The sequence below is a fragment of the Pleurodeles waltl genome, chromosome 3_1, assembly GCF_031143425.1.
Source record: "Pleurodeles waltl isolate 20211129_DDA chromosome 3_1, aPleWal1.hap1.20221129, whole genome shotgun sequence".
Taxonomy (NCBI): Eukaryota; Metazoa; Chordata; class Amphibia; order Caudata; family Salamandridae; genus Pleurodeles; species Pleurodeles waltl.
The window spans coordinates 1463941100-1463966774 of NC_090440.1; the positions used below are offsets into that span (position 1 = coordinate 1463941100).

General features: G+C 45.1%; 1 protein-coding gene across 2 annotated transcripts in view; it reads left to right on the top strand.

The window, feature by feature from the left end:
* Positions 1 to 25675, top strand: part of RAB3GAP1 (RAB3 GTPase activating protein catalytic subunit 1) — a 434305-nt gene that overhangs the window by 114856 nt on the left and 293774 nt on the right. For both annotated transcript variants that reach the window (XM_069225057.1, XM_069225058.1), the window contains exon 9: positions 10450 to 10531. In XM_069225057.1, coding sequence (XP_069081158.1) covers positions 10450 to 10531 — 82 coding nt within the window. The remainder of the gene's footprint in view (positions 1 to 10449; positions 10532 to 25675) is intronic.

Below are 25675 nucleotides of genomic sequence, written 5' to 3' on the forward strand. Positions count from 1 at the left end.
TCCGCCATCGGGTTCGGACGTGTTTCTCTTCACTCCGGTTGTTCGAGTCGTAAAACTTAGACAAATCACCAAAATTAGTCGGTATTGTTCACGATCACGCCCCATCTTGCATCGAAACCTCGGTACCGGCGGACACACACCTTCGGTTGCCCTTCGGGGCACCCATGCCCAAACTGGGCCTGGTCGGCCCGACCGCAAGAAGCGTCGAAGCCTCATGGACCGGACTCCGTTCCGATTCTGCCCTCAATGCCACGCAAAGTAACCCTACACAGATCAACATTGAGTCTATAATCTGTGTTTGTCACCAGATCACTGAGAGGATACTTGTGAGGCCTGCAGATCCTTCCGTTCCAAGAAGACCTTGAGGGACCGAAGGGCGAGAAGGCTACAAATGGCGTCCAAGAGCACCAAACACCTTAACGCCGAAGAAGAGGAGATGATCCACACTGCCATCTCCGTTCAAGGGACTGATTCGGACTAATCCGACGTCGACTGACCACCGACAGAGGGCCAACATGTGAGTACACCCGCCCCAAACCCAGACCAAGACCAAACAAAAGGCTTCGGGGGTGCCACTGCCGGAAGGCCATGGCTTGACCCGGAAAAAATCAAGCGGTGACCAAGTAACACCTTCGGCACCGAAGAAGGCCACACCCGCATCAAAATCTTCAGACTCGAGTAGAGACAGTCTCCGAAAAAATTCGACACCGACTCGTCGAGTCGAGACCCCGTAAGACTCTTTCGGAACAGAGGCCTACTGTCTCCATGGGCATTTCGGTACCGAAAAAAACAGCTTTGGAGCCGAAAAGAGCATCATATACTGAGGAACATGGACTTTCTAAACAGCTTAAAGAAAGCCATAGATTTGAGGAAGAGCTTCAACAAATAGAGGAATTTGATGAAAGACAAGCCAGGATACAGATCCACAAGGATACTGGAAAGATACTAACAGCACCTCCCCTCAAATTTAAAAGGAAGCTGGCATTCCATGTACGTATGGACACTAATCAGCCAAAGGCTGAAGTGCCAAGAGAGCAATCTCCGCCACGCTAGTTTTCTCCAGAACGGTCTCCTCCTCATTCTCCTCAAAGACCTGTATCTCCACCTGCTACACCTACTGCACAGTCACCCACACACACTATGCAGTCACATCAGGACACAGATCCGTGGGATCTTTATGATGATCCTGTGTCAGACAACAGCCCAGAGTGCTATCTGTCTAAACCCTCTCCACCAGAAGATAGCATCTCCTACACACAGGTTTTGACTAGGGCTGCAGCTTTTCACAATGTGAGCATTCATACTGAACTACTAGAGGATGACTTTCTTTTTAATACGTTATCCTCAACACACACAACATACCAAAGCCTACCCATGCTCCCGGGTATGCTCAAACATGCTCAACAGATTTTCCAGGAGCCTGTTAAAGGAAGGGTCATAACCCCTAGGGTTGAAAAGAAGTATAAACCACCACCTTTTGACCCAGTATTTATCACGCAACAGCTGCCCCCAGATTCGCTAGTGGTCAGCGCGGCGAGGAAAAGAGCGAACTCGCAGTCCTCTGGAGATGCACCCCCTCCAGATAAGGAAAGTAAAAAGTTTGATGCAGCAGGAAAGAGGGTAGCGTCACAAGCATCCAATCAGTGGCGCATAGCAAACTCACAGGCTCTCCTCGCAAGATACGACAGGGCTGATTGGGATGAGATGAAGGACATTATCCAACATCTCCCCAAAGAACACCAAAAGAGAGCTCAGCAGGTAGTAGAGGAGGGACAGGGAATAACTAATAATCAGATAAGGTCAGCATTAGACTCAGCTGATACTGCCGCACGAACCATAAATACAGCAGTAACCATTCGACGCCATGCATGGCTCAGATCATCAGGTTTTAAACCTGAGATCCAACAGGCTGTCCTCAACATGCCCTTCAACCAACAGCAGTTATTTGGCACACAGGTAGACACAGCCATAGAAAAGATGAAGAAGGATACCGACACAGCCAAAGCAATGGGAGCGCTTTACTCTTCCCAATATAGAGGGACATTTTGGAAGCCACAGTATAGGAGGGGTTTCAGGCCACAGCCCTCAGAACCATCCACCTCACAAGCAAAGCCCTCATACCAAACACAGTATCAAAGAGGGGGATTTCGAGGGTCCTTCAGAGGGCAATTTCCCAAAATCAGGGGAAAATTCCAGTCTAAAAAGCAAGCCACAAACAACAAGCAGTGACTTTGCCATCACCTTCCCCCAACACACATCCCCTGTGAGAGGAAGACTAAAAATGTTTCACAATCAATTGGCAAACATCACAACAGACACATGGGTGCTATCAATTATCCAACATGGTTACTGCATAGAATTCACACATTTTCCTTCAGATATTCCCCCAAAATCGCACAAACTATTGTCGCAACATCTAGCAATGTTACAAACAGAGATGCAGGCACTACTATCCAAACAAGCCATAGAACTAGTACCTCATCAGCAAAAAGGAACAGGGGTTTATTCCCTGTACTTCCTCATTCCCAAAAAGGACAAAACGCTAAGACCAATATTAGATCTCAGGACTCTCAACCTTTACATTCAATCAGAACACTTCCATATGGTGACACTACAAGACGAAGTCCCATTACTAAAACAAGGAGAATACATGTCAACACTGGATTTAAAGGATGTGTATTTTCACATACCCATCCATCCAGCTCAGAGAAAATACCTCAGGTTTGTGATACAAGGGAACATTATCAATTCAGGGTATTACCCTTCGGGATAACAACAGCCCCGAGTATTTACAAAATGCCTTGCCGTAGTAGCAGCATACATAAGGAGACAACACATGCATGTATTCCCATATCTTGACGATTGGCTAATAAAGGCCAACACTCAAAGACAGTGTCAACATCACACACGTTATGTAAAAGATACCCTACACACACTAGGGTTTTCTATAAATTACCAAAAATCACATTTGCAACCATCCCAAACTCAGCAGTACTTGGGAGCTACACTCAACACTCAAAAGGCGCTTGCAAGTCCAAGCCTACAAAGGGTGCAATCATTCCACACCATATTGTCAAGAATACAGCCAAATCATAACTACACAGTACAAATTGTGATGAAACTCCTAGGCATGAATGCATCATGCATCGCAATTGTTCCAAACGCACGGTTACACATGCGGCCCTTATAACAGTGCCTTGCAAAACAGTGGTCGCAGGCACAGGGTCATATCCAAGATCTAGTGTTCATAGACCGCCAAACACACTATTCGCTTCAGTGGTGGAATCCCACAAATTTAAACAAGGGGCGGCCTTTTCAAGGCCCTGTGCCTCACGCCATTCTCACAACAGATGCGTCAATGATTGGGTGGGGGGGGGCACACCTCAACAATCACAGTATACAGGGACAGTGAGACAGCAAGCAAAAGCAGCTACACATAAATCACTTAGAGCTGTTAGCAGTCTTCCTAGCAATAAGAGCATTTCAACCTCTTCTGGCTCACAAACACATTCTTGTCAAAACAGACAACATGACAACGATGTACTACTTAAACAAACAGGGGGGAACACACTCATCGCAACTTTGCCTCCTAGCACAACAAATTTGGCATTGGGCAATTCACAACAACATTTGACTAATAGCTCAGTACATTCCAGGGATTCACAATCAATTAGCAGACAACCTCAGTTGGGATCATCAGCAAACTCACGAGTGGGAAATACATCCGCAGGTACTACAGAAGCACTTCTGTCAGTGGGGGACACCAGACATAGATCTGTTCACCACAAAGCAAAACGCAAAATGCCAACACTTCGCGTCCAGGTACCCACACCCTCAGTCCAGGGGCAATGCTCTATGGATCAACTGGTCAGGGATATTTGCTTGCGCTTTTCATCCTCTCCCACTCATTCCGTCTCTAGTCAACAAACTGCGTCAAAACAAACTCAAACTAATACTTATAGCACCAACGTGGGCACGCCTACCTTGGTACACTACATTGTTGGACCTCTCAATAGTACCTCACGTCAAGCTTCCAAACAGACCAGATCTGTTAAAGCAACACAAACAACAGATCAGACAGCCCAATCCAGCGATGCTCAATTTAGCAATCTGGCTCCTGAAGTCTTAGAATCTGGATATCTAAACCTACCAAATGAGTGTATGGAAGTCATTAAACAAGCAAGAAAACGTACCACTAGGCAATGTTATGCAAACAAATGGAAAAGATTTGTTTTCTATTGCCAAGACAAACACATAACTCCGTTAGATGCGTCCATAAAAGACATCGTAGGTTATTTACACCACCTACAAAAGGCAAATCTAGCTTTCTCATCTATCAAGATGCATCTCACTGCTATTTCTGCTTATTTGCTAAATAAACAGACAAAATCCCTATTTAGGATACCAGTCATTAAAGCATTCATGGAAGGTCTAAAACGAATCATACCCCCAAGAACTCCACCAGTACCCTTGTGGAATCTTAATATTGTACTTACATGACTTATGGGCCCACCATATGAACCCATGCACTCTTGTCAGATACAATTCTTAACATGGAAAGTAGCATTTCTAGTAGCAATCACTTCATTATGAAGAGTTAGTGAAATACAAGCTTTCACGATTCAAGAACCATTAATACAAGTACACAAACATAAAGTTGTACTACGCACAAATTCAAAATTTCTACCAAATGTCATCTCACTGTTTCATTTAAACCAAACAGTGGAACTTCCAGTCTTCTTCCCACAGCCAGACTCAGTGGCAGAAAGAGCACTGCATACATTAGACATCAAAAGAGCTCTAATGTATTACACTGACAGAACAAAAGCATTCCATAAAACCAAGCAGTTGTTCGTCGCATTCCAAGAACCCCATACTGGTAATCCAATATCCAAACAAGGAATAGCCAGGTGGATAGTTAAGTGTATACAAACTTGTTACCTAAAAGCTAAAAGACAACTACTCATTACACCAAAGGCACACTCAACTAGGAAGAAAGGAGCAACAATGACCTTTCTGGGAAACATACCAATGACAGAGATCTGTAAGGCAGCCACTTGGTCCACACCTCATACCTTTACCAAGCATTACTGCGTAGATGTGTTAGCAACACAACAAGCCTCAGTAGGACAGGCTGTACTAAGAACACTATTTCAAATAACTTCAACTCCTACAGGCTAACCACCGCTTTGGGGAGGATTACTGCTTTGTAGTCTATGCATAGCATGTGTATCTGCAGCTACACATGCCATTGAACGGAAAATGTCACTTACCCATTGTACATCTGTTCATGGCATGTTCTGCAGACTTCTTCGAAGGAAAACAACTTGTAACACTCTGAGCCCAACACTAGATGGCAGGATAATGCATAGCATGTGAATCTGCAGCGGAACATGCCACGAACAGATGTACACTGGGTAAGTGACATTTTCCATAAATATCTATCTATATATATATATATATATATATAGATATATATTTAGATAGATATAGATATTTATGTATGTATATTACCTAGTGGTGGCCACTAGGTAGTTATAGTTAGGACCATTTTTACCATAGACGGTGCGTTTTTTGTTTTTGTCAATAACTTTGACACCATTTGATGAATCTTTACGAAATTTTCAAAACCTATACTATGGTCTGTTCAACTGCTGTCTAGAAAGTTTCAGGGTGATCGGTCAAGTGGGGGGACGTCCCAAGACACTTTTTTCCCCATTTTATGTCAATGGGATTTTTCAAAATTTTGAACATGACTACAGCCTGAACCGCTGAACGGAATTACACCAGATTTGTCAGAAAGCTAGATCTTGGTCCCAAAGCACACTTTGTGATTTGGTGTAACTCCATACGATAGTTTTTGAGAAATTAGAGTTTAAAAATTATAGATATATAGGGACGCGGATCCTCCACGGATCTGACTGTCCTGTGCAGATATCAGAGTGGCTGTCAACACTTTAAGAAGAACGTGTTGGCAGCCGACTTGGCTTCAGGCACACTGGGCTACCCTCATTGGCTTGCCAAATCCCCAGGGGCTGCCACCTCCCCGGGGCTGAACTAACAAGGTATGCAGGGGGGCCGCCTGGCCCCCCACACTTCTGGGGACCACCACCTTCCTGAGGCTTTAATAAAAAGTAATGCAGAGGGCAACACCTCCTTGGGGATTTAATGAAATGTACTGGGGGTGAGGGGTCCCCTCTCCCCTCCTACAGCCCTGGGGGCTGCCACCTCCCTGGGACTAAGGTTTAATTAAAATCAGTAGGGCTGTGTGCCCCCCTCTCAGCCCGGAGACTGCCACATCCCTGGGGCTTTAACAAAATATAATGCCCCCCCCCCCCACAGCCCTGGGGACCACTGCTCCCTGGGGATAAAATAAAAGATTGATGGGGGTTCGTTGTGGACCTCCAGGGACCATCACCTCCCTGTGGCTGTATAGTATGGAGGGGGCACATGCGGTCCCCCTCGTGGAGCCAGTGATGGCTCTGGGGACCTCCACTCCCCAGAGCCAGCTCCTGCTGTGTCCTGGGGTGCCCACCTCCGAGACATAACTGCTTGCTGTGAGTTGGTGGGAGCTTTCACAGCTCCTGCCAAGTATGAGCCAACACTTGCTCTTGCTTACACAATTAAATGCTGTGAAATTTCCTTCAAACTTGAAACGTTTAAGATTCATACTGAAAGGTGATCTCACTCTTTTAATTGACAAATGGATTTGTCTCTTCAATTTATCCAGAAATATGTCATTCTAAGTATATAATTCATCAGAGCCTAAAAATCTCTCTCTCTCCCTCTTTCTCTCGCTCTTTCTCAATATCTCTTTCAATCTTTGTCCCAATCACAGACCCACTCAGACACACACCCACTCACATACTCATGTGCACCCACTCAAAGCCCTACTCAGACCCTCACGCAGCCACTCACAGACCCACTCAGGCACTCACGCACCCACTCACAGACCCAGACAGAAACACTGACAACCAATTTCACACCAAGATAAACCCTTTCTCACCTATTCTCACACCCATAGACCCAGGCAGTGTGTGGCGCAGGGTTGGGTGGTTATTGAAGGTTGGCTGCATTTATAGCGTATAGTAATGAAAATTTCTTTACGTAAAAAATAAAATTAGAAAAAACTTAGAAATTCACTTCTACAGGGACGTTATTGTTAGAAATTCGAATAAAAAAAAATAAAAAATTGAAATTCACTGAAGAAACCAAAAGTTATAGGGACTTTATCATTAGGCCCACATTTCACACGTACAAAACCAGTGAAATTCAGCAGTTATAATTATCTCAGCTAACTATACCTTGCATCCTCTTAATGCACTGCTTATGACCTCGCATATTACATCACTTATGACATGTTCAGTGACATCACTGATGACATCTCAAATGACATCATCAAGTGAGTGTAAGTGCTTGTATGGATGTGTGAGAGGGAGAGTGAGCGACTATACAGGTGAGTGGGTGTGTGTTGTTGTATGGATGAGTGACGGAGTGTGTTTGTGACTGTATCAGTGGGTGAGTCTGTGAGTGAGTCCGTGGATGTATCAGTGGGTTTATGCATAAGTGTGTGGATGTGTCAGTGACTTTATGGGAGAGTGATTGGATGTGTGAATAGCTGTATCCGTTAGTCACTGTGTGCATGTGTGTGTGTGTGTCTCTGCATTGGTGAGTGAGTAGGTGTATGAGTTGCTGCATGGGAGAGTGAGTGAGTGTGAGTACTGGTATGGATGAATGAGTGGGTGAGTACGTGAATGTATGGGTGACTGAGTGGGGGTATGAATGACTGTATACATAAGTGACAGGCTGTATCGGTGACTGTATGGAAGACTAAGTGGATGCATGAGTAGCTGTATCAGTGAGTTGGTGTGTCAGTGCCTGCATGGGTGAGTGACTTGGTGTGTCATTGATTGTACAGGTGAGTGACTGGGTGTGATAGTTGTTGTACAGGTGGGTTACTTTCTGTGTAAGTGTCTCCAGATAATCCTCCAGATAATCAACTTCTGTTAAATAACATATTTTTTACTACGGACACCCATTCTCTTTATCTGTATCAAATCCATCTTAGTCATCAAACCTTCATTGAGAAATAAAGTTGATATAATTTAAAAAGTGGGTACTGTTATGATTTAAAATGAGGGTACTGTAGACAGTGTTTACTCTGTACAACACTGTTTGCAAACAGTGAAACACTCATGAGAAATACAGAGTATTAAAAAGTATTTACTAAGAACAGGGGACACTCAATGCAAAACTTGTCTAAAGAAAACTGCTCTCTTTAAATAACCAAGGTCTGAAACAAGTCAAGCATATCTACATAGATTAGTACCTGATGCACACAATATTCTTTGTTTTGTACAAATTGACATGCTGTGATGATTCGGTCTAATAACTCAAGGCTGTTTACAATATTTAGTATGTAGAATCTTTGCCCTGTTGAAAACATAATCTGCAGAGCCAAAATACGTACGTAGAACATACTGGGTACAAGTTGTCAACTGTCATCTGCACACATAGTCATTCTTCAGTACAAACATAACGTGCTCAGTACCCCTACACACCTATGATGCATTAGCAGGACATTCGTTTGTACACACACCCATTCACTGGACACAGGCTGTACAAAATTAGGTAGAGAAGTATTATGATAGTTACCCCTCACCCCCAATATAAAAAAAACGAACACACACATTGGATGTCATCAAAGATGTCATAGTGATGTCATAAATGATGTCATAGAACATGTTATGAGTGATGTAATATGTGAGGTCATACGCAGTGCATGGTTGTGCTCTGCTAACTATAACTGGTGCATTACTCTGTTTTTTATTTTACTTCAAAATGTTATTGTTGTCACAAAGATAGTAACCTAACTATAATGTTTGACCTTTGTTTTTTTTCCAGTGAATTTTTAAGGTTATTTTTAAAAACAAAAACAGATCTTATCACTCCTATGTTACTTTGACACACACACACACATATATATATATATATATATATATATATATATATATATATATATATATATATATATATATATATATATATTTATATACGTACATCTCTGCCAGTGGCAGCTGCCCCTGGGTAGTTATAGATAGTTAGGACCACTAATTTGTTTGGCACCGTGTGACGAATCTTCACAAAACCTTTTTTTTTTAAAAGTCTAATTCACCTCCGCTGTTTCCTGGAAAGTTTTGAGGTGATCTGTCAAGCAGGGGCCGGTAAAGGTATGGGTCCCAAGACATGTTTTCCCCATGCAATGTTTCTATAGCAGGCCTCAAATAATCATAAAAATTGTATTAGACCTACAGGTGTAGTTACTTATATATATGCTGACTTGCCTCTCAGTCTATTAACCACATTGTTATCATGGCGGGGAAGGAATATTCCTCAAATCATTTTTTAAATCTATTACTTTTAATTAATACATACCTGCAGCATGAAATGGTACCACATTTTCTGCAATCAGCAGATTTACCATTCAAATGGCCACAACATTTTCCACTGATGTGAATTTACTGATAAAACCGTATAGTGTACAATGTTTGGAAATCAAGTTTCTGCAAATATTTGTCATTTTCACATCACCAAGCAAAGTGTTCTGATTTGTTTTGCTCCTGTTTAAAGCTTTGTTTGCATCACACGTCTGAATGACAAAAAAAAGTTATTTCGTAATTCCTGATATATTTTGAAATACTTGTACTATTAATTTACAAGCTGTTTAAATGTTGTGTGTTAGGAAAAAAAACTGACATCTTACAGCCTTTAGTTTCTCAATGAGTATCAGACAGTCCACTTGAAAAAAACCTGTAACTGTAATAAGAGAAAGACAAGTAAACACCATTTTCCAGGCTAAGAAACAGTTAGTAAAAAGACACTGACATTTGACCTCTGTGCTTGAACAGACAGCAAATGTGTCAAGATAAGAACATGATTTAAAGTCTTCTTTTTTGCCTATTCACTTTCTGAATGAACCGAACACCCTATTCTTTCCAGCTTAAGTTCATTTTCCAAAAGGGACAAGTAGGTGCTAAAAATAGCTCAACCTGATAAAATCTGACTCGCCATAGCGAGTGGGTGAGTAGATTTTTCAGGGCCTGTAAAGGAAAATTGAACAGCAATACTGCAAAACCAGCTGAACAGAATTACACCAAATTTGTCAGAAAGCTACATATTGGTCTGAAAAGCGTGCTTATTGTGATTTAGTGTAAATTTGTTTAATAGTTTTGGAGAAATTAAGCTTCAGAATTTATATATAATTCACACACAGCATCTACGGGTCTGCGTTCAAACATGCATTGTGATTGGCTAGCCGCAACTTGAAGGAAAAGTTGCAGCCACCATCTTGGGACTCAGAGAGCATTCAAATCACCTTTAAATGTTGTTGCTATTTTTCACTCTCCTTTGGATATTTAACTTTATGATGCCAATGTTTTTTTTCTTTAGATCTGGATGCCCTTGTTGGAGGTGAAGTTGGAGGGATAGAGATTGGAAAATTGCCATTCGGTGCATGTGAAGATCCAATTAGGTGAAGTTTTTGTAGAAATACTGTTTATTAGAAATTATGTGTGTGCTACTTCTGTCTTAACAATTTTGTGGTGAAAATCTGGCCTAAAGGGCTACTTTTAAAGTGCAGATAGTAATGGACTTCTTGTCTCTTTTGCTGCACAAATGAATATTGTTAATTAAGTTCATCCAACAAGTATGGATCAAACTGAATAGCATAATTTAAAGGCACAAAAGCAAGAAACGTGTAAAGCCAAACCTACGCCCATAAAAAGGAGATGGATGAAGGTAAGAACTGTCCAAACAGTCATTTTAAATTGTCCACCAATCCTCTCTCCTACCCCAAAGCAATATCCATGGTCTCCAAAAAAAAAAAAGCTGCTAGGCACTCCTCAGCCTTTCTCGTAGAGCAGGTGAAGAAGATGGAGCACTCTCCTTCCAAGAACTCATTACATCAGCAACATGACCCAAAATTGAGAGCCATCATGGGAATCCAGGAAAGTCATCCCTTATGTATCACATTTTACTCTGTAAAACTGATTATTTCCTTCCTGTGCCAAGGAACTGTTAAGGACTGTATACAATTAAGTGAGGTTTTACAATTACTTAAAGAGCCTTTGGCGAATTCTGTGAATTTCCACCCACTTTGTAATTTACCCATGCTAGATAAAGTCTTGAAGCTATGTGTGGAAATGCAGTTTGGATTCTTTAAAAAGCAACCTCATGGAAGAGCTGAAACAGTGCTTCAGATGGGATTGCAGCATGTAGCCCTCAACCCTGAAGATAGTTAATGAATTACTGCACATTTGGACCAAGGAGAGTCCTGCCTTCTCATCCTTCTTGACCCTTCAGCAGCCTTTGACAAGGTGAATCGCTCCATTCTCCTGAGATTGAAATGGCACAGTTGACAGTTGTTTGCCACCAGACCTGAATGACCATTATTAACACAAATTAGCTAGATCTCCTCAATCCTGCTATGCTTGTAGGTGTTCCACAACGATATAATATTTTCACTTTGTTCTTCAGGCTTTCCATGGAATGTCTGGCTCCCATCCTAACTTAATTCAACATTTCTAGCTATTTCAATACCGATAACATTCAGTGCTAACCCACAGAGATGTAGAGGTATGACACAAATACTGAATCTGATTGATATTCAAACAATGATGATGCATCATCCTGAACTAAAACCAAATCAAAATGGAGTTCCTCCTGATATATCCTCTATTTATTTTTTTCCACAGTTTCCTGATTATCAATTTTCAAAGGGTCACTCCAGCAAAAAATACATGGCACACAATTTGCATTCTTTACATATAGCTGCAGACAAAATGCGGTGTTGATTAATGCATATCCATTTCTTTTTACGTTTGACATAGAATTTTGCTTGCATAGTATGCACATCTGCTGTTATTCATCATATCAGAGAAACCTCTTAAGAAAATTACGTAACAACAAACTGTGTGGATATCCTCTTGCATCCTTATACTCTTTACTGGGGCCATTCCCAAGATGGTGACCAAGATGGACGCACGGTATAGGAGCTCCACCGAGCATCACCCGGAATATCTGCTGCATTGCGCACCTACTGGCCCAAAACATGCGCTCTGTACTTTTATTTATTACAATTTATTCTCACTGAAGGCAATATTTTGTGTCTCCGGCCACGGTGCAGCCCATGCCTCGATTCTGGCTGAGAGCTGCCTTCCAAAGCCGCGTGGGGACAGGACTTTCGGGTGAGCCTGAAAGTGGGGCTTCGGAGAGGATTACAGTGGTAGGCAGCAACTACATCAAGCATTCACTTGGCAGTATGGCTGTTTTCTGCGCTGATTATCGAGCGAGGCTCGACTGCTAAGTCCTGAACCCAAGGCTCTGGCCTAGGCCCTTGAACATGCTTGGGCCTTGCAATCCAGGAGTTCTCTCCCGGCCCTGTGGCTAGAGTGGCCCCTTCAGACCCACCTGTGTCCTGAAGATGAAGATGATGATCGCCGACCGATGGGACTACCCAATGGGTGCCATTCCCACTGCTTAAAACAACGCAGCTCAGTCTGCCACCTATCTCGGACCTGCCACGATCACTTTCCATGATGGTGGGGCCACCGCAATCATAATTACGGAGACTGGGAACTACGCACCTTGCATTGCGGACCTTACATGCCCTGTCCACCCATACTGACCTGAGATATTGGTTGCACTTGAGACCTAGCTCTCCCGAGCTGCTTTCCTGACATTCCAGTTTTTACCGCCTCTTGCACTATCTGTCCTGTGCGGATTGAAACTACCACTCTGAGTCTGTTGTCCCTCTGCCACCCCCATTGTGTTTGTTGCCACCTGGTGGCTCACCAGTGCCATACATCTACACTGCATGATCCCAACCTGCTGCCTTACATAGGTGCTACATCTCCACTGCATGATTTGCCATCTTCCATGCAGTTGTGGCGCTGTATTTGACATGCTCAAACCACTACCTTAAGTATGCCTAGGCTGAGTTTGCACATAAGAAATTGCTGCTATCACCCTGGATCCCCACCCTGTTGGACTGATTGCCCACTTAACAAAACTGCACTTTGAGCTACCTGCACTCCTAACTGTACAGCCTACACCATCAGTCTCCATTGGGGGCCTGATAGAGTTTTTTGACTGCATAGTATTTCTTGACTACAGTGCCACTTCAGCACATTGCCCATCAATTTGGTATGTGCTGCATATACCGCCACAGCGGTATTCACTGACACAATGGGACGTGGTGATCCTAAGCAAAAACAACTCACCTTTGAGACTGCCAGAGCCCAGTGCAGCCAACATTTGCCCCCCGGCGCAAGGGACATCTCTTATCACACAGCGACAGACCCCCCTCCCCTCCCAGATGGCCCCCCTCCGCTATTATGAATGAGATGGATGCCATGACGAATGCCCTGATAGACATAGCCCCAGGCTTGAGGGGGCGGAACATCGAATCTCGGAGATAGAGGATGGTAATGTTGATATTATGAAGCACCTAGAATGTGTCAAGCATATCCTGAAAACTACATCCTCTAAGCATGAAGACTTAGAGGCGAGGTCTTGCCGAAACAACATTCGTATTGCCGGAATTGCTTAATCTGCCAACACTAGACGAATGGTTGTCTTTGTGGAACAACTTCTGGCAGACCTTTTCAACAGGCAATCTTTCACAGATACCTTTGTGGTCGAAAGAGCAAACCGATCACTTAGCCCATGTCCAGTCCTGGGGACGCCACCATGATAGATTTTTGCTAGACTCCTCAATTTCAGAGACAGGGATACAGCTTTGCACCTTGCCTGTGAAAAGGGCCAAATGCAGCATCAAGGCGCCACCATTTCTCCCTATCTGGATTACACAACATCTAAAATTTACAGATGCCAAACGGTCTTTCCAAAAACATGGCCTCAAATACGGAATGCTTTACCCGGCTTGTCTCCGGGTGGAGCTGAATGGTCGGCACTATGTATTTAACAACCCTGCGGATGCAGTACAGTTTTGCAAGCAGCACACACTTGGTGGGTCCCCCCCACCCCCGGCGGGGATCCTGGTGCTGGTGCCCCTGTGGACTCTGTGCCCAACTCCCCAGCTATCCACACTCCTTAGTGAACTCACACACATAAGAATGCTTGTCATCATGTTGCCTGTATACACATTATTTCCTCTCAGCTCACGCATGCTTAACATGCCCTTGCTTTAACATTTTCCTCTAGGTTGCTACATTTGCTGAATGATCATTTCTGTTTATGTTCACACTGCTTACTTTGTCCTTGATCCTCTGGGCATTGTCACCCATCCCCCAAAGGCTCATTGCCGAGGTGTATACCAATATGTTTTCACACTTGATTTACTTTTAGGGTAAATTGGGTTCTCCAGCATTTTTTGTTGGTGAGGTGATTAGGGGGAAGGAATGATTTTGTTTTTGTTCTTTTGATTATTGAAGCCATTCCTCTATTTTGGTACATACCAGGCCAGATCTTATTTATTTCATTCCCATCCTACGATACCCCTGGATACTATGACTGCACATATCACTAGGCAGTCCATATTTCAACTCTCCTGTATGATGTGGAACATTAGAGGCCTTAATAACCCCAGAAAAGGGAAACAAGTCATTGCTTATCTAGGTCATCATGGGGTGTAATTAGCCTTCCTTCAGGAAACTCACCTATCACCCAGACTAGAATGCACTTTTGCTACCTCCTCGGGCTTTCACCCTCATTTTTCCCACTATAGCTCTTATTCTCGGGGTATATGAATCTTGATACATAGTGGTGGCCCCTTCCAGGCAATAAGGAGTGCTTCTGACCCTGCAGGTCGATACTTGCTGGTGGTGGGCGAGTTGGTGGGCCAGTCTTTGCTGCTTGTTAATGTGTATGCACTTAACACTGACTCCCCCAAGTTTGTCACTGAGCTGTCTGCACAGATTGGCCAGTCTCAGGCAGACTAAATTATATTGGGTGGGGACCTCAATATCACCTGTCAGCCTGAGTTGGATTCCACAGGGTAATCAGTGACCACTAAACGCTCCCAACAATCTTTGACAGATCTCCTTGACACGTTCCATCTGTCAGACTTGTTGCAGTATAAGTATCCATACAAGCACGATTATACTTTCTACTCAGCACTGCACAACGTGTGGACCCGTTTTGATCATTGGTACATGTCCCGTGGTACACTATTATGGCCTACAGATATTACATATTTCCCTGCAAACTGTCTAATCATGCCCCTGTATTAGCCACACTAAATATCCCCTTCCATGGCCCATCCCTGGCGTTTCCCTGAGAATGGACTGCATGGTGCTCTCTTTCGCAAAGAAACCTGTGATGCAATTATTGATTTTTTTGCCAATAACACTGGCTCTATGCAAAAATACTCTACCTTGTGGGAGGCTTTTTTTGTGTTGCAATTTTTTATTTTTTAAGAATGTCAGTACAAGTATATTGTTACACAGCAATAGTAAACAAAGATAAGCAAAGGGCAATAGTTCACTAGTTCCCCATATTGTCAACCACAGAGCATAAAAACTAAAGACTTTGGCTCAATATAATCTGGATAAACAAAACATATTCATGCTCAACAGTGTATTTAAATGGTGGCAGAGGAGACGCAGAGATAAGATGGTGGAAGTAAGGATAGTTAGCAGTAATAATAATGACGAAACCAACTCGATAGGGAGGTGGGGGGGGGGGGAGAGATGGGGCAGCAAGGGAGTGCAGGCTTAGGACCAATTTGCCACTAGAGGGGATATCACCCAGCATGATTGGGTCATGGCCCGAAGTGAGCCCTTCGTACATGGTCATTGGGCTCCTATGCGTTGTCTCCCCCGCTGGCAGGAGTCTACATGGATAGAGGCTCTGTAGAACTTTCGCAAGTGTGAACTGTCCCATGGCAGAGCCTGTCAGACAGGGTATATTCAAAGGTAAGGGAAAACAGTACTCTGACTCTTGGTTGCCCCTAAAGGGAAACTATGAAGGTCTTTGTAGGGAGAAGTGATATGTTCGATGGCATATGTTGCTGCAGATACACATGTTTGGCACAGTCCGCTGCCTGGTGTTGGGCTCGGAGTATTACAAGTTGTTTTTCTTCGAAGAAGTCTTTTTGGTCACGGGACTGAAGGACTCCTCCCTCCTCGGCTCCATTGCGCATGGGCGTCGACTCCATCTTAGATTGTTTTTTTCCGCTGTCGGGTTCGGACGTATTCCTTTTCGCTCCGTGTTTCGGTTCGGAAAGTTAGTCAGAATCTCGGAAGAAAGCGTCGGTATTGTTCCGTTCGGTATCGGGATAGTTAGGTACATCGACACCGATCATCGGAAGACTTTGGGGTAGTTTCGATCCCCCATCGGGGCCTGGTCGGCCCGACCGCGTGCGACATCGAAGCCGATGGAACGGACCCCGTTTCGTTTCTGCCCAAAATGTCACAGTAAGTATCCTTATACAGATCAGCACTTGGTCTGTAACTTGTGCTTGTCCCCCGAGCACAAGGAGGATACCTGTGAAGCCTGTCGAGCCTTCCGGTCCAGAAAAACACTCCGGGACCGAAGAGCCAGGCGTCAACAAATGGCGTCCACGTCGACAAAACAACGTTTCGACGAGGAAGAGGAAACATTCTCGGTTCCGGAATCAGAATCCGGAGACTCCGACGTCGAACAACAGCAACAAACTGTGAGTAAGACGTCGAAAAGTAAATCCATCGACAAACCGAAAGCCCAGGGGACGCCACTGCCAATAGGCCATGGCTCGACCCATAAAACAGGCGACCCGTCGAAGGCGCCGAAAAAGGGCACGCCCATAGCGAAGACACCCGACTCCGGTCGAGGGACCGCCATGGAGCAACCTCGGAGCCGAGAAAGCGGCTCCGAGAGACAAAAACAAGATACCGGCACCGAAAAACATCGGCACCGAGAATCCATGCCGAAAGGAACAAAAATTCTGTCGGTGCCGAAACCGAAAAAAGATTCTCTCTCGGCGCCGAAAAATACCACACCTTCATCCTACTCAGAGGAACAAGGAATAAGTGGCCAAATGCACAGATTTGGACAAGAGCTCCAAAGTGTAGAATCGGACTACACACAAAAGAGACTGTACATCCAGCACGACACAGGGAAGATATCAACCCTTCCCCCAATCATGAGGAAAAGAAGGATCGGACTTCCAAAGGATGACGCACAACCACAAGCCAAAGTGGTTAAAAAAGTCACGCCTCCGCCCTCTCCACCACAGGCATCGCCGGCACAAACACCGCCACAAATGCACTCACCAGCGCAAACTACCATAAGTCATAACGATCAGGATCAAGACGCTTGGGACCTGTATGACACCCCAGTGCCGGACAATAATCCCGAGTCATACCCCACAAAGCCGTCACCGCCAGAGGACAGTACCTCATACTCGCAACTAGTGGCTAGGGCAGCAGAATTCCACAATGTCCAACTGCATTCCGATCCTATAGAGGATGATTTTTTATTTAACACCCTCTCGGCTACACACAGCCAATATCAATGTCTCCCAATGCTACCAGGGATGTTACGGCACGCAAAACAAATTTTTTAAGAGCCCGTAAAATCAAGAGCCATCACCCCAAGGGTGGATAAGAAATACAAACCACCACCCACAGACCCAGGGTTTATTACTTCGCAGTTACCACCTGACTCCGTGGTAGTAGGGGCAGCTCGCAAGAGAGCAAATTCACATACATCTGGCGACGCCCCACCTCCGGACAAAGAAAGCCGAAAATTTGATGCGGCAGGGAAAAGAGTAGCATCACAGGCAGCCAACCAGTGGCGCATCGCAAATTCACAAGCGCTGCTGGCCAGATATGACCGCGCACACTGGGACGAGATGCAACTTCTCGTAGACCATCTTCCCCAGGAATACCAAAAAAGGGCGCAGCAAATAGTGGAAGAGGGACAAACGATCTCAAACAATCAAATCCGCTCTTCACTAGACGCAGCCGATACTGCAGCAAGAACAGTCAACACTGCTGTCACCATAAGGAGACACGCTTGACTACGCACTTCAGGCTTCAAACCTGAAATCCAGCAGGCTGTCCTTAATATGCCCTTCAACGAGAAACAACTTTTTGGCTCTGAAGTGGATACAGCCATTGAAAAACTTAAAAAGGACACAGACACGGCCAAGGCCATGGGCGCACTCTACTCCCCGCAGAGCAGAGGCTCTTTCAGAAAAACTCCATTTAGAGGGGGGTTTCGTGGCCAACCCACAGACACCACCAGCCAACAAACAAGAACCACACCATATCAGGGTTCCTTCCAAAGGGGAGGTTTCAGGGATATCGGGGGGGTCAATTCCCAAGGAGTAGGGGAAGATTCCAGACTCCAAAAACACCTCCACCTAAACAGTGACTTTCAAGTCACGCAACCCCTTCACTCAACACCAGTGGGGGGAAGACTAAGCCAATTCTACCAATCTTGGCAACAGATTACAACAGACAATTGGGTATTAGCAATAATCCAACATGGCTATTGCATAGAATTCCACAACTTCCCACCAAACATCCCCCCCAAAACACGCAAAATATCACCACAACATTTAGAACTTTTAGGACTAGAAGTTCAAGCACTACTGCAAAAGGATGCAATAGAGTTAGTACCAGTACAACAAAAAAACACAGGAGTTTACTCCCTGTACTTTCTAATTCCAAAAAAAGACAAAACATTAAGACCAATATTAGATCTCAGGACACTAAATACCTACATCATATCGGACCATTTTCACATGGTCACACTACAAGACATCATTCCACTGCTCAAACAGCAAGATTACATGACCACATTAGACCTAAAGGATGCGTACTTTCATATACCAATACACCCTTCTCACAGAAAGTACCTACGGTTCGTATTCAAAGGAATACATTACCAATTCAAGGTGTTGCCATTCGGAATAACAACTGCACCAAGAGTGTTCACAAAATGTCTAGCAGTAGTAGCAGCACACATCAGGAGACAACAGATACATGTGTTCCCTTACCTAGACGATTGGCTAATCAAGACCAACACAGTAAAAAAATGCGCAAACGACACCACATTTGTCATACAAACCCTTCACAAACTGGGGTTTTCCATCAACTTTACAAAATCACACCTAGAACCGTGTCAAACACAACAATATCTAGGAGCAACCATCAACACATCAAAAGGAATTGCCACTCCAAGTCCACAAAGAGTGCAGGCATTCCACAAGGTAATAAGTGCTATGTTTCCAAACCAAAAGATACAAGCAAAACATGTGCTAAAACTTCTAGGCATGATGTCATCATGCATAGCCATTGTCCCAAACGCAAGACTACACATGCGACCCTTACAACAGTGTCTAGCATCACAATGGTCACAGGCACAGGGTCAACTTCAAAATCTGGTGTTGGTAGACCGCCAAACATACCTCTCGCTTCTATGGTGGAACAGCAAAAATTTAAACAAAGGGCGGACATTTCAAGACCCAGTGCCTCAATACGTTATAACAACAGATGCTTCCATGACAGGGTGGGGAGCACACCTCAATCACCACAGCATTCAAGGACAATGGGATATACACGAAACAAAATTTCATATCAATTACCTAGAACTGTTAGCAGTATTTCTAGCGTTAAAAGCCTTCCAACCCATAATAACACACAAATACATTCTTGTCAAAACAGACAACATGACAACAATGTATTATTTAAACAAACAAGGAGGAACACACTCAACACAATTGTGCCTCCTAACACAAAAAATTTGGCAGTGGGCGATTCACAACAACATTCGCCTAATAGCACAATTTATCCCAGGAATTCAAAACCAACTAGCAGACAACCTTTTGCGAGACCACCAACAAGTCCACGAATGGGAAATTCACCCCCAAGTTCTGAACAAGTACTTTCAAATTTGGGGAACACCCCAGATAGATTTGTTCGCAACAAAAGAAAACTCAAAATGCCAAAACTTCGCATCCAGGTACCCACACCGCGAATCACAAGGCAATGCTCTATGGATGAGTTGGTCAGGGATATTTGCGTACGCTTTTCCCCCTCTCCCTCTCCTTCCATATCTAGTAAACAAGTTGAGTCAAAACCAACTCAAACTCATACTAATAGCACCCACATGGGCAAGACAACCTTGGTATACAACTCTACTAGACCTTTCACTAGTGCCGCATGTCAAACTACCCAACAGGCCAGATCTGTTAACACAACACAAACAACAGATCAGGCATCCAAACCCAGCATCATTGAATCTGGCAATTTGGCTCCTGAAATCCTAGAATTCGGACACTTAGACCTCACACAAGAATGCATGGAGGTCATAAAACAAGCTAGAAAACCTTCCACTAGACACTGCTATGCATCTAAGTGGAAAAGATTTGTTTACTACTGCCATGCCAATCAAATACAACCATTACATGCCTCTACTAAAGACATAGTAGGATACTTACTACATTTGCAAAAAGCAAATCTCGCTTTTTCATCTATAAAAATACACCTCGCAGCAATATCTGCTTACCTACAAACTACTCATTCATCGTCTCGATTTAGAATACCAGTTATTAAAGCATTCATGGAAGGGCTAAAAAGAATTATACCACCAAGAACACCACCAGTTCCTTCATGGAATCTTAACATCGTCTTAACAAGACTCATGGGTCCACCTTTCGAACCCATGCATTCCTGTGAAATGCAATATCTAACCTGGAAGGTCGCATTTCTCATTGCAATCACATCCCTCAGAAGAGTAAGTGAAATACAGGCATTTACCATACAAGAACCATTTATTCAAATACACAACAATAAAATAGTTCTCAGAACAAATCCAAAATTTCTGCCAAAAGTAATCTCACCATTCCATTTAAATCAAACAGTAGAATTGCCAGTGTTCTTCCCACAACCAAATTCTGTGGCTGAAAGGGCACTACATACATTAGACATCAAAAGAGCATTAATGTATTACATTGACAGAACAAAGCTAATCAGGAAAACAAAACAACTGTTCATAGCTTTTCAAAAACCACACATAGGAAATCCAATCTCTAAACAAGGCATTGCTAGATGGATAGTCAGATGCATTCAAACATGCTATCTTAAAGCCAAAAGAGAATTGCCTATTACACCAAAGGCACACTCAACCAGAAAGAAAGGTGCTACAATGGCCTTTCTAGGAAACATTCCTATGAGCGAAATATGTAAGGCTGCAACCTGGTCTACGCCTCATACGTTTACTAAACACTACTGTGTAGACGTACTAAATGCACAACAAGCTACAGTGGGCCAAGCTGTACTAAGAACATTATTCCAAACTACTTCAACTCCTACAGGCTAAACCACCGCTTTTAGGGGAGGTAACTGCTTTATAGTCTATGCCAAACATGTGTATCTGCAGCAACATATGCCATCGAACTGAAAATGTCACTTACCCAGTGTACATCTGTTCGTGGCATTAGTCGCTGCAGATTCACATGTACCCTCCCACCTCCCCGGGAAGCCTGTAGCCGTTTAGAAGTAGATCATAAATCTTAAACATCTGAACATTTGTAAATAATTATTAGAAACTCTTAACGTACATACATATTCACTCCATTGCATGGGCACTATTTATACCAAACAACTCCATCCTCACTCTCTGCGGGGAAAACAATCTAAGATGGAGTCGACGCCCATGCGCAATGGAGCCGAGGAGGGAGGAGTCCTTCGGTCCCGTGACCAAAAAGACTTCTTCGAAGAAAAACAACTTGTAATACTCCGAGCCCAACACCAGGCAGCGGACTGTGCCAAACATGTGAATCTGCAGCGACTAATGCCACGAACAGATGTACACTGGGTAAGTGACATTTTCAATCTCCATCTTGTTCAGGGGTTGCTGGGGAAAGAAAAAGAAAAAAGAGAAGGGGAAGTGGGAAAAGGGGGGGAGTATTAGAAGCGAGAGAAAGAAACAGGAAGAAAGGGAGAGACGGGGAGGAGAATTGGGAGGGCTGACGTCATAGAGACAGAAGAGGGTACGGATAAAATATGGGGGGGAGTGAGGGAGAGAGGGGTGAGGGGGGGGAAAGGAGGTCAGGTGAGTAATGGCAGTGCCCCCAGGATGAGGGAAATGGGGGGAAAAAGGGAGAGGGGGAGGGAGTGTGGAGAAAAGAAGAGAAGAAAGTCGGAGTGGGGGGGGGGGGGGTAGGGAATGGAAGGTGTGGGGAGTTAACTGAAGACCAGTAATGGCGGCAGTGTGTCCGAAACGTCTGAGAGGAAGGGGGCCATCCCTGAGTATATGGCAGCCTGGTCTTGAAGATTATAAATGATTCTTTCGTGCTTAACTATACTAGTCATTGCCACTATCCATTTCTCAGTTATGGGGGGGACAGATCTCCAGTACCCTAAAATACATATTTTCGCAGTTGCCAGGGCTGTGTGTAGTAGCCTTTTTTGTAGTCGGGTTAAGGCCGGGAGGGAGATCATGTCATGTAGCATGATAAGAGGGGGGTAAGGGGGTTGGGAGCAACATGGATTCCGTCAGGTTGTGTTCAACAGCTTTCCACAGAGGTCGGACCGACGGGCAGCCACTGAGGACATGAAGCAAGTCCCAGTGTTTTTCTGTGCAACGCCAGCATATTGCATGTGGAAGGAGGCCGGTCTTGTGTAGTTTCGCCGGGGTCCAGTACCAATTGTATAGTATCTTGAAGAGACAGAATTTTAAGCGGGCTTTGCGTGTGCCTCTGTCCAGCGCGTCCACCACGTCTGGCCATTCTTCCACATCACAGACATGTTGAAGGCGGGTTTGCCATTGTAGGCGTAAGTTGTCCAGTACAGGGTGTGAGTATAGGTGACTTGTAATGACCTCGTACAGGCCAGCCATTAATCCTCTGTGTTTCCCCCAAACCTTCAGATAAGCTATTATGGGTGAGGGCTGCAATCCCCGTCGGATAGTGTTAGTGTGTTGGCGCATACAATGCTGGAGTTGTAGGTATCTCCACTTTTGTTTGGGATGAAGGTGGAATTCCTCCCGTAACCTGACAAAGGGTTTAAGCTTACCGTCCTGCAGCACCTGGGCTAGGCGGTCTATGCCAGCTTCCCTCCATTCTGGCCAGTTAAAAGCTGTTCCACCTATGCACAGACTATCATTGTACCACAAAGTGGCCTGGTCATGGAGGAAGGGGTGGACCACCAGAAGACGATGGGCCCTCTGCCATGCCACAGCTGTCGTTTTCAATATCGGATTTGAATCACTAGAAGATGCGGGGGTCATGTGATAAAGCCCATCAAGGCTTCTGTTATGAGAGAGCAATTCCATCTCCACTGAGACCCACAGCGGCGATTCTGCATGGCCGGGCAGGGTTGCGGCTATTGGGGACAGGTGGAGGGCTAGGGCATAATGCTCCACCAAGGGGAGCCCCATTCCACCATGGGATCTGCGTGCTATTAGCTTGGCTGGCGCCAGCCGTGGACACATAGAGCCCCACACAAAGGATCTGATTGCAGCACCAATCGATCTCAATATGGTGAGAGGTGTCTGAAGGGGCAGAAGGCCCAAGACATAGGTGAATTGCAGCACTGTGACCATCCGTACCTAGGCCCAGTTGGGTTCATTTGTCAAAGTCCAGTTGCATACGTTCAACGAGCGGGTCCAGATTGTCTGCCGCTATACGTTCTAGGCCACGATTGACTAAGACTCCTAGATATTTGAGGTGTTTCGGGGTCCAACGGAATGGGAAGCCCAAGAGTGCTGCTTTCGTCGTCACCCGTGAAAGGTGGAGGACTTTTGTCCCAATTCACCCGATAGCCAGAGAGGGGTGCAAAGTCGTCTATAATCCCCATTAGGGCAGGCAAGGAGTGCTCAAGGTCAGTTAGCATCAGCAGGACGTCGTCCGCATATAGATAGAGCTTGGAGGTACCTCCCGGCAGGGGGAGACCCGCTATCATTTGGAAGGCGCGAATGGCAGCCGCCAGCGGCTCCAACGCCAAGAGGAACAAAAGGGGGGATAGAGGGCACCCCTGCCGGGTTCCTCTGCAGACAGGGAAGGGATCCGAAAGAAAACCTCCGCAGTTGACCTGCGCCGTAGTGTGCTCATACAGCAATCAGACTTTAGATATAAATTGGTCGCCCAACCCGAATGTCTTCAATGTTGCAAACAGATACGGCCACTCTATGCGATCAAATGCCTTTTCCGCGTCTAGGGACAATGCCAGTGCAGTCTCTGGCATGTCCTGAGCCCTCCAGAGGGTATGGCAGAGGGTATGAAGATGGTTACGTGCGTTTTGGCCAGGTACGAACCCCACCTGCGTCTGGTGAATAAGAGACTGTATGACTTTACGCAGGCGGTTCGCCAGGTTACTGGCCAGGATCTTGATGTCTCTGTTCAGAAGGGATATGATGGGTCAGTAGCTACCAAAAAGCAACGGGTCTCGATCAGGTTTGGGTATAACAGCGATGATGGTGGTGTTGGAGATCACACCTCAAGAGTCCTTCTGACACACCTCAGTTAGCGCTTCGTGAAGGACATCTAGTGCATCTTCCCCTGCCCATTTATAAAGTTCCGCAGGAAATCCATCCTCTCTGGGCGACTTGTGATAGGGGAGATCAGAGACAGCCTTCAAGAGCTCCTGCCAGGTGATATCCCCCCTCTAGCAAACCGCGGCCCTCATCGGAGAGCGTGGGGAGAGCGATGTTGTTAAGAAAAGCCTCTATCTGGGCAGGAGAGGACTGTGATTCTGGCGCGTAGAGGTGTCAGTAAAAGGTCGCAAATTTGTCGACTATCTCTTGTGGGTGTGTGAGGATCTCCCCCGTACATGCCTTGATGGCCGGTATAGCTAGGATTACCGCTCTCTGGTGGAGCTGGGCTGCCAGCAAACACCCAACCTTTTTCCCCTGTTCGTAATGTCGTCCCCGTAGACGTTGCAGCGCATATTCGGCCGAGAAGGAAAGAGTTCATTCAAAGCCATTCGGGCTCACTTCAGTTGTCTACGGATGGAGAGGGAGGGGTGGTCTGTATATTGTCGCATTAAGCTCCTGATATCAGTTTCTAGGGTTGTTTGTTGGCCTTCCTGTCCCTATTCGCCAGCGCGGCGTCATGCATCATATGGCCTCGTATAGTCTCCTTTGCCGCTGCCCACGTAACCCTCTTGGGCGTCCCTGAGCCAATATTGTCTCGGATGTAAGTGGATGCGTGCACCTGCAGTTGCGCCTTCCCCTGAGGGGTTCGGTAGGGGTGGACAGCGAATCGCCATGGCTTGCGCCCTGGGGACATCAGGCCCAGCTGGATAGCTAAAAGAATCGGGGAGTGGTCCGACAAACCTCCATCCAATATGCGAGCATCCTGCGCATGTGCCACAATGCTATGTGAGATAAGAAAATAATCCAATCGGGATTGAGTACCATGGACCAGGGGATAAAAAGGTATATCCCCTATCTGTCGGGTGTGTCAGCCTCCAGAAGTCTACTAGGCCATTATCCTGCATGACATCGGATTGTAAGGCCCTGTCTCCGTTATTCGGATTGTAAGGCCCTGTCTCTGTTATTAGTGATGTCCAAAGGTCCGGTCCTATCTAATATCGTGTCTCTAGCCAGGTTCCAGTCTCCCCCAATTATGTATCAGGTAGCCCCTATCGCTGTCAAGAGACGATTGATATGGAGAAAGAACTGCCTCTTTGAACCAGTTGCAGCGTATACGGAGCCCACACAG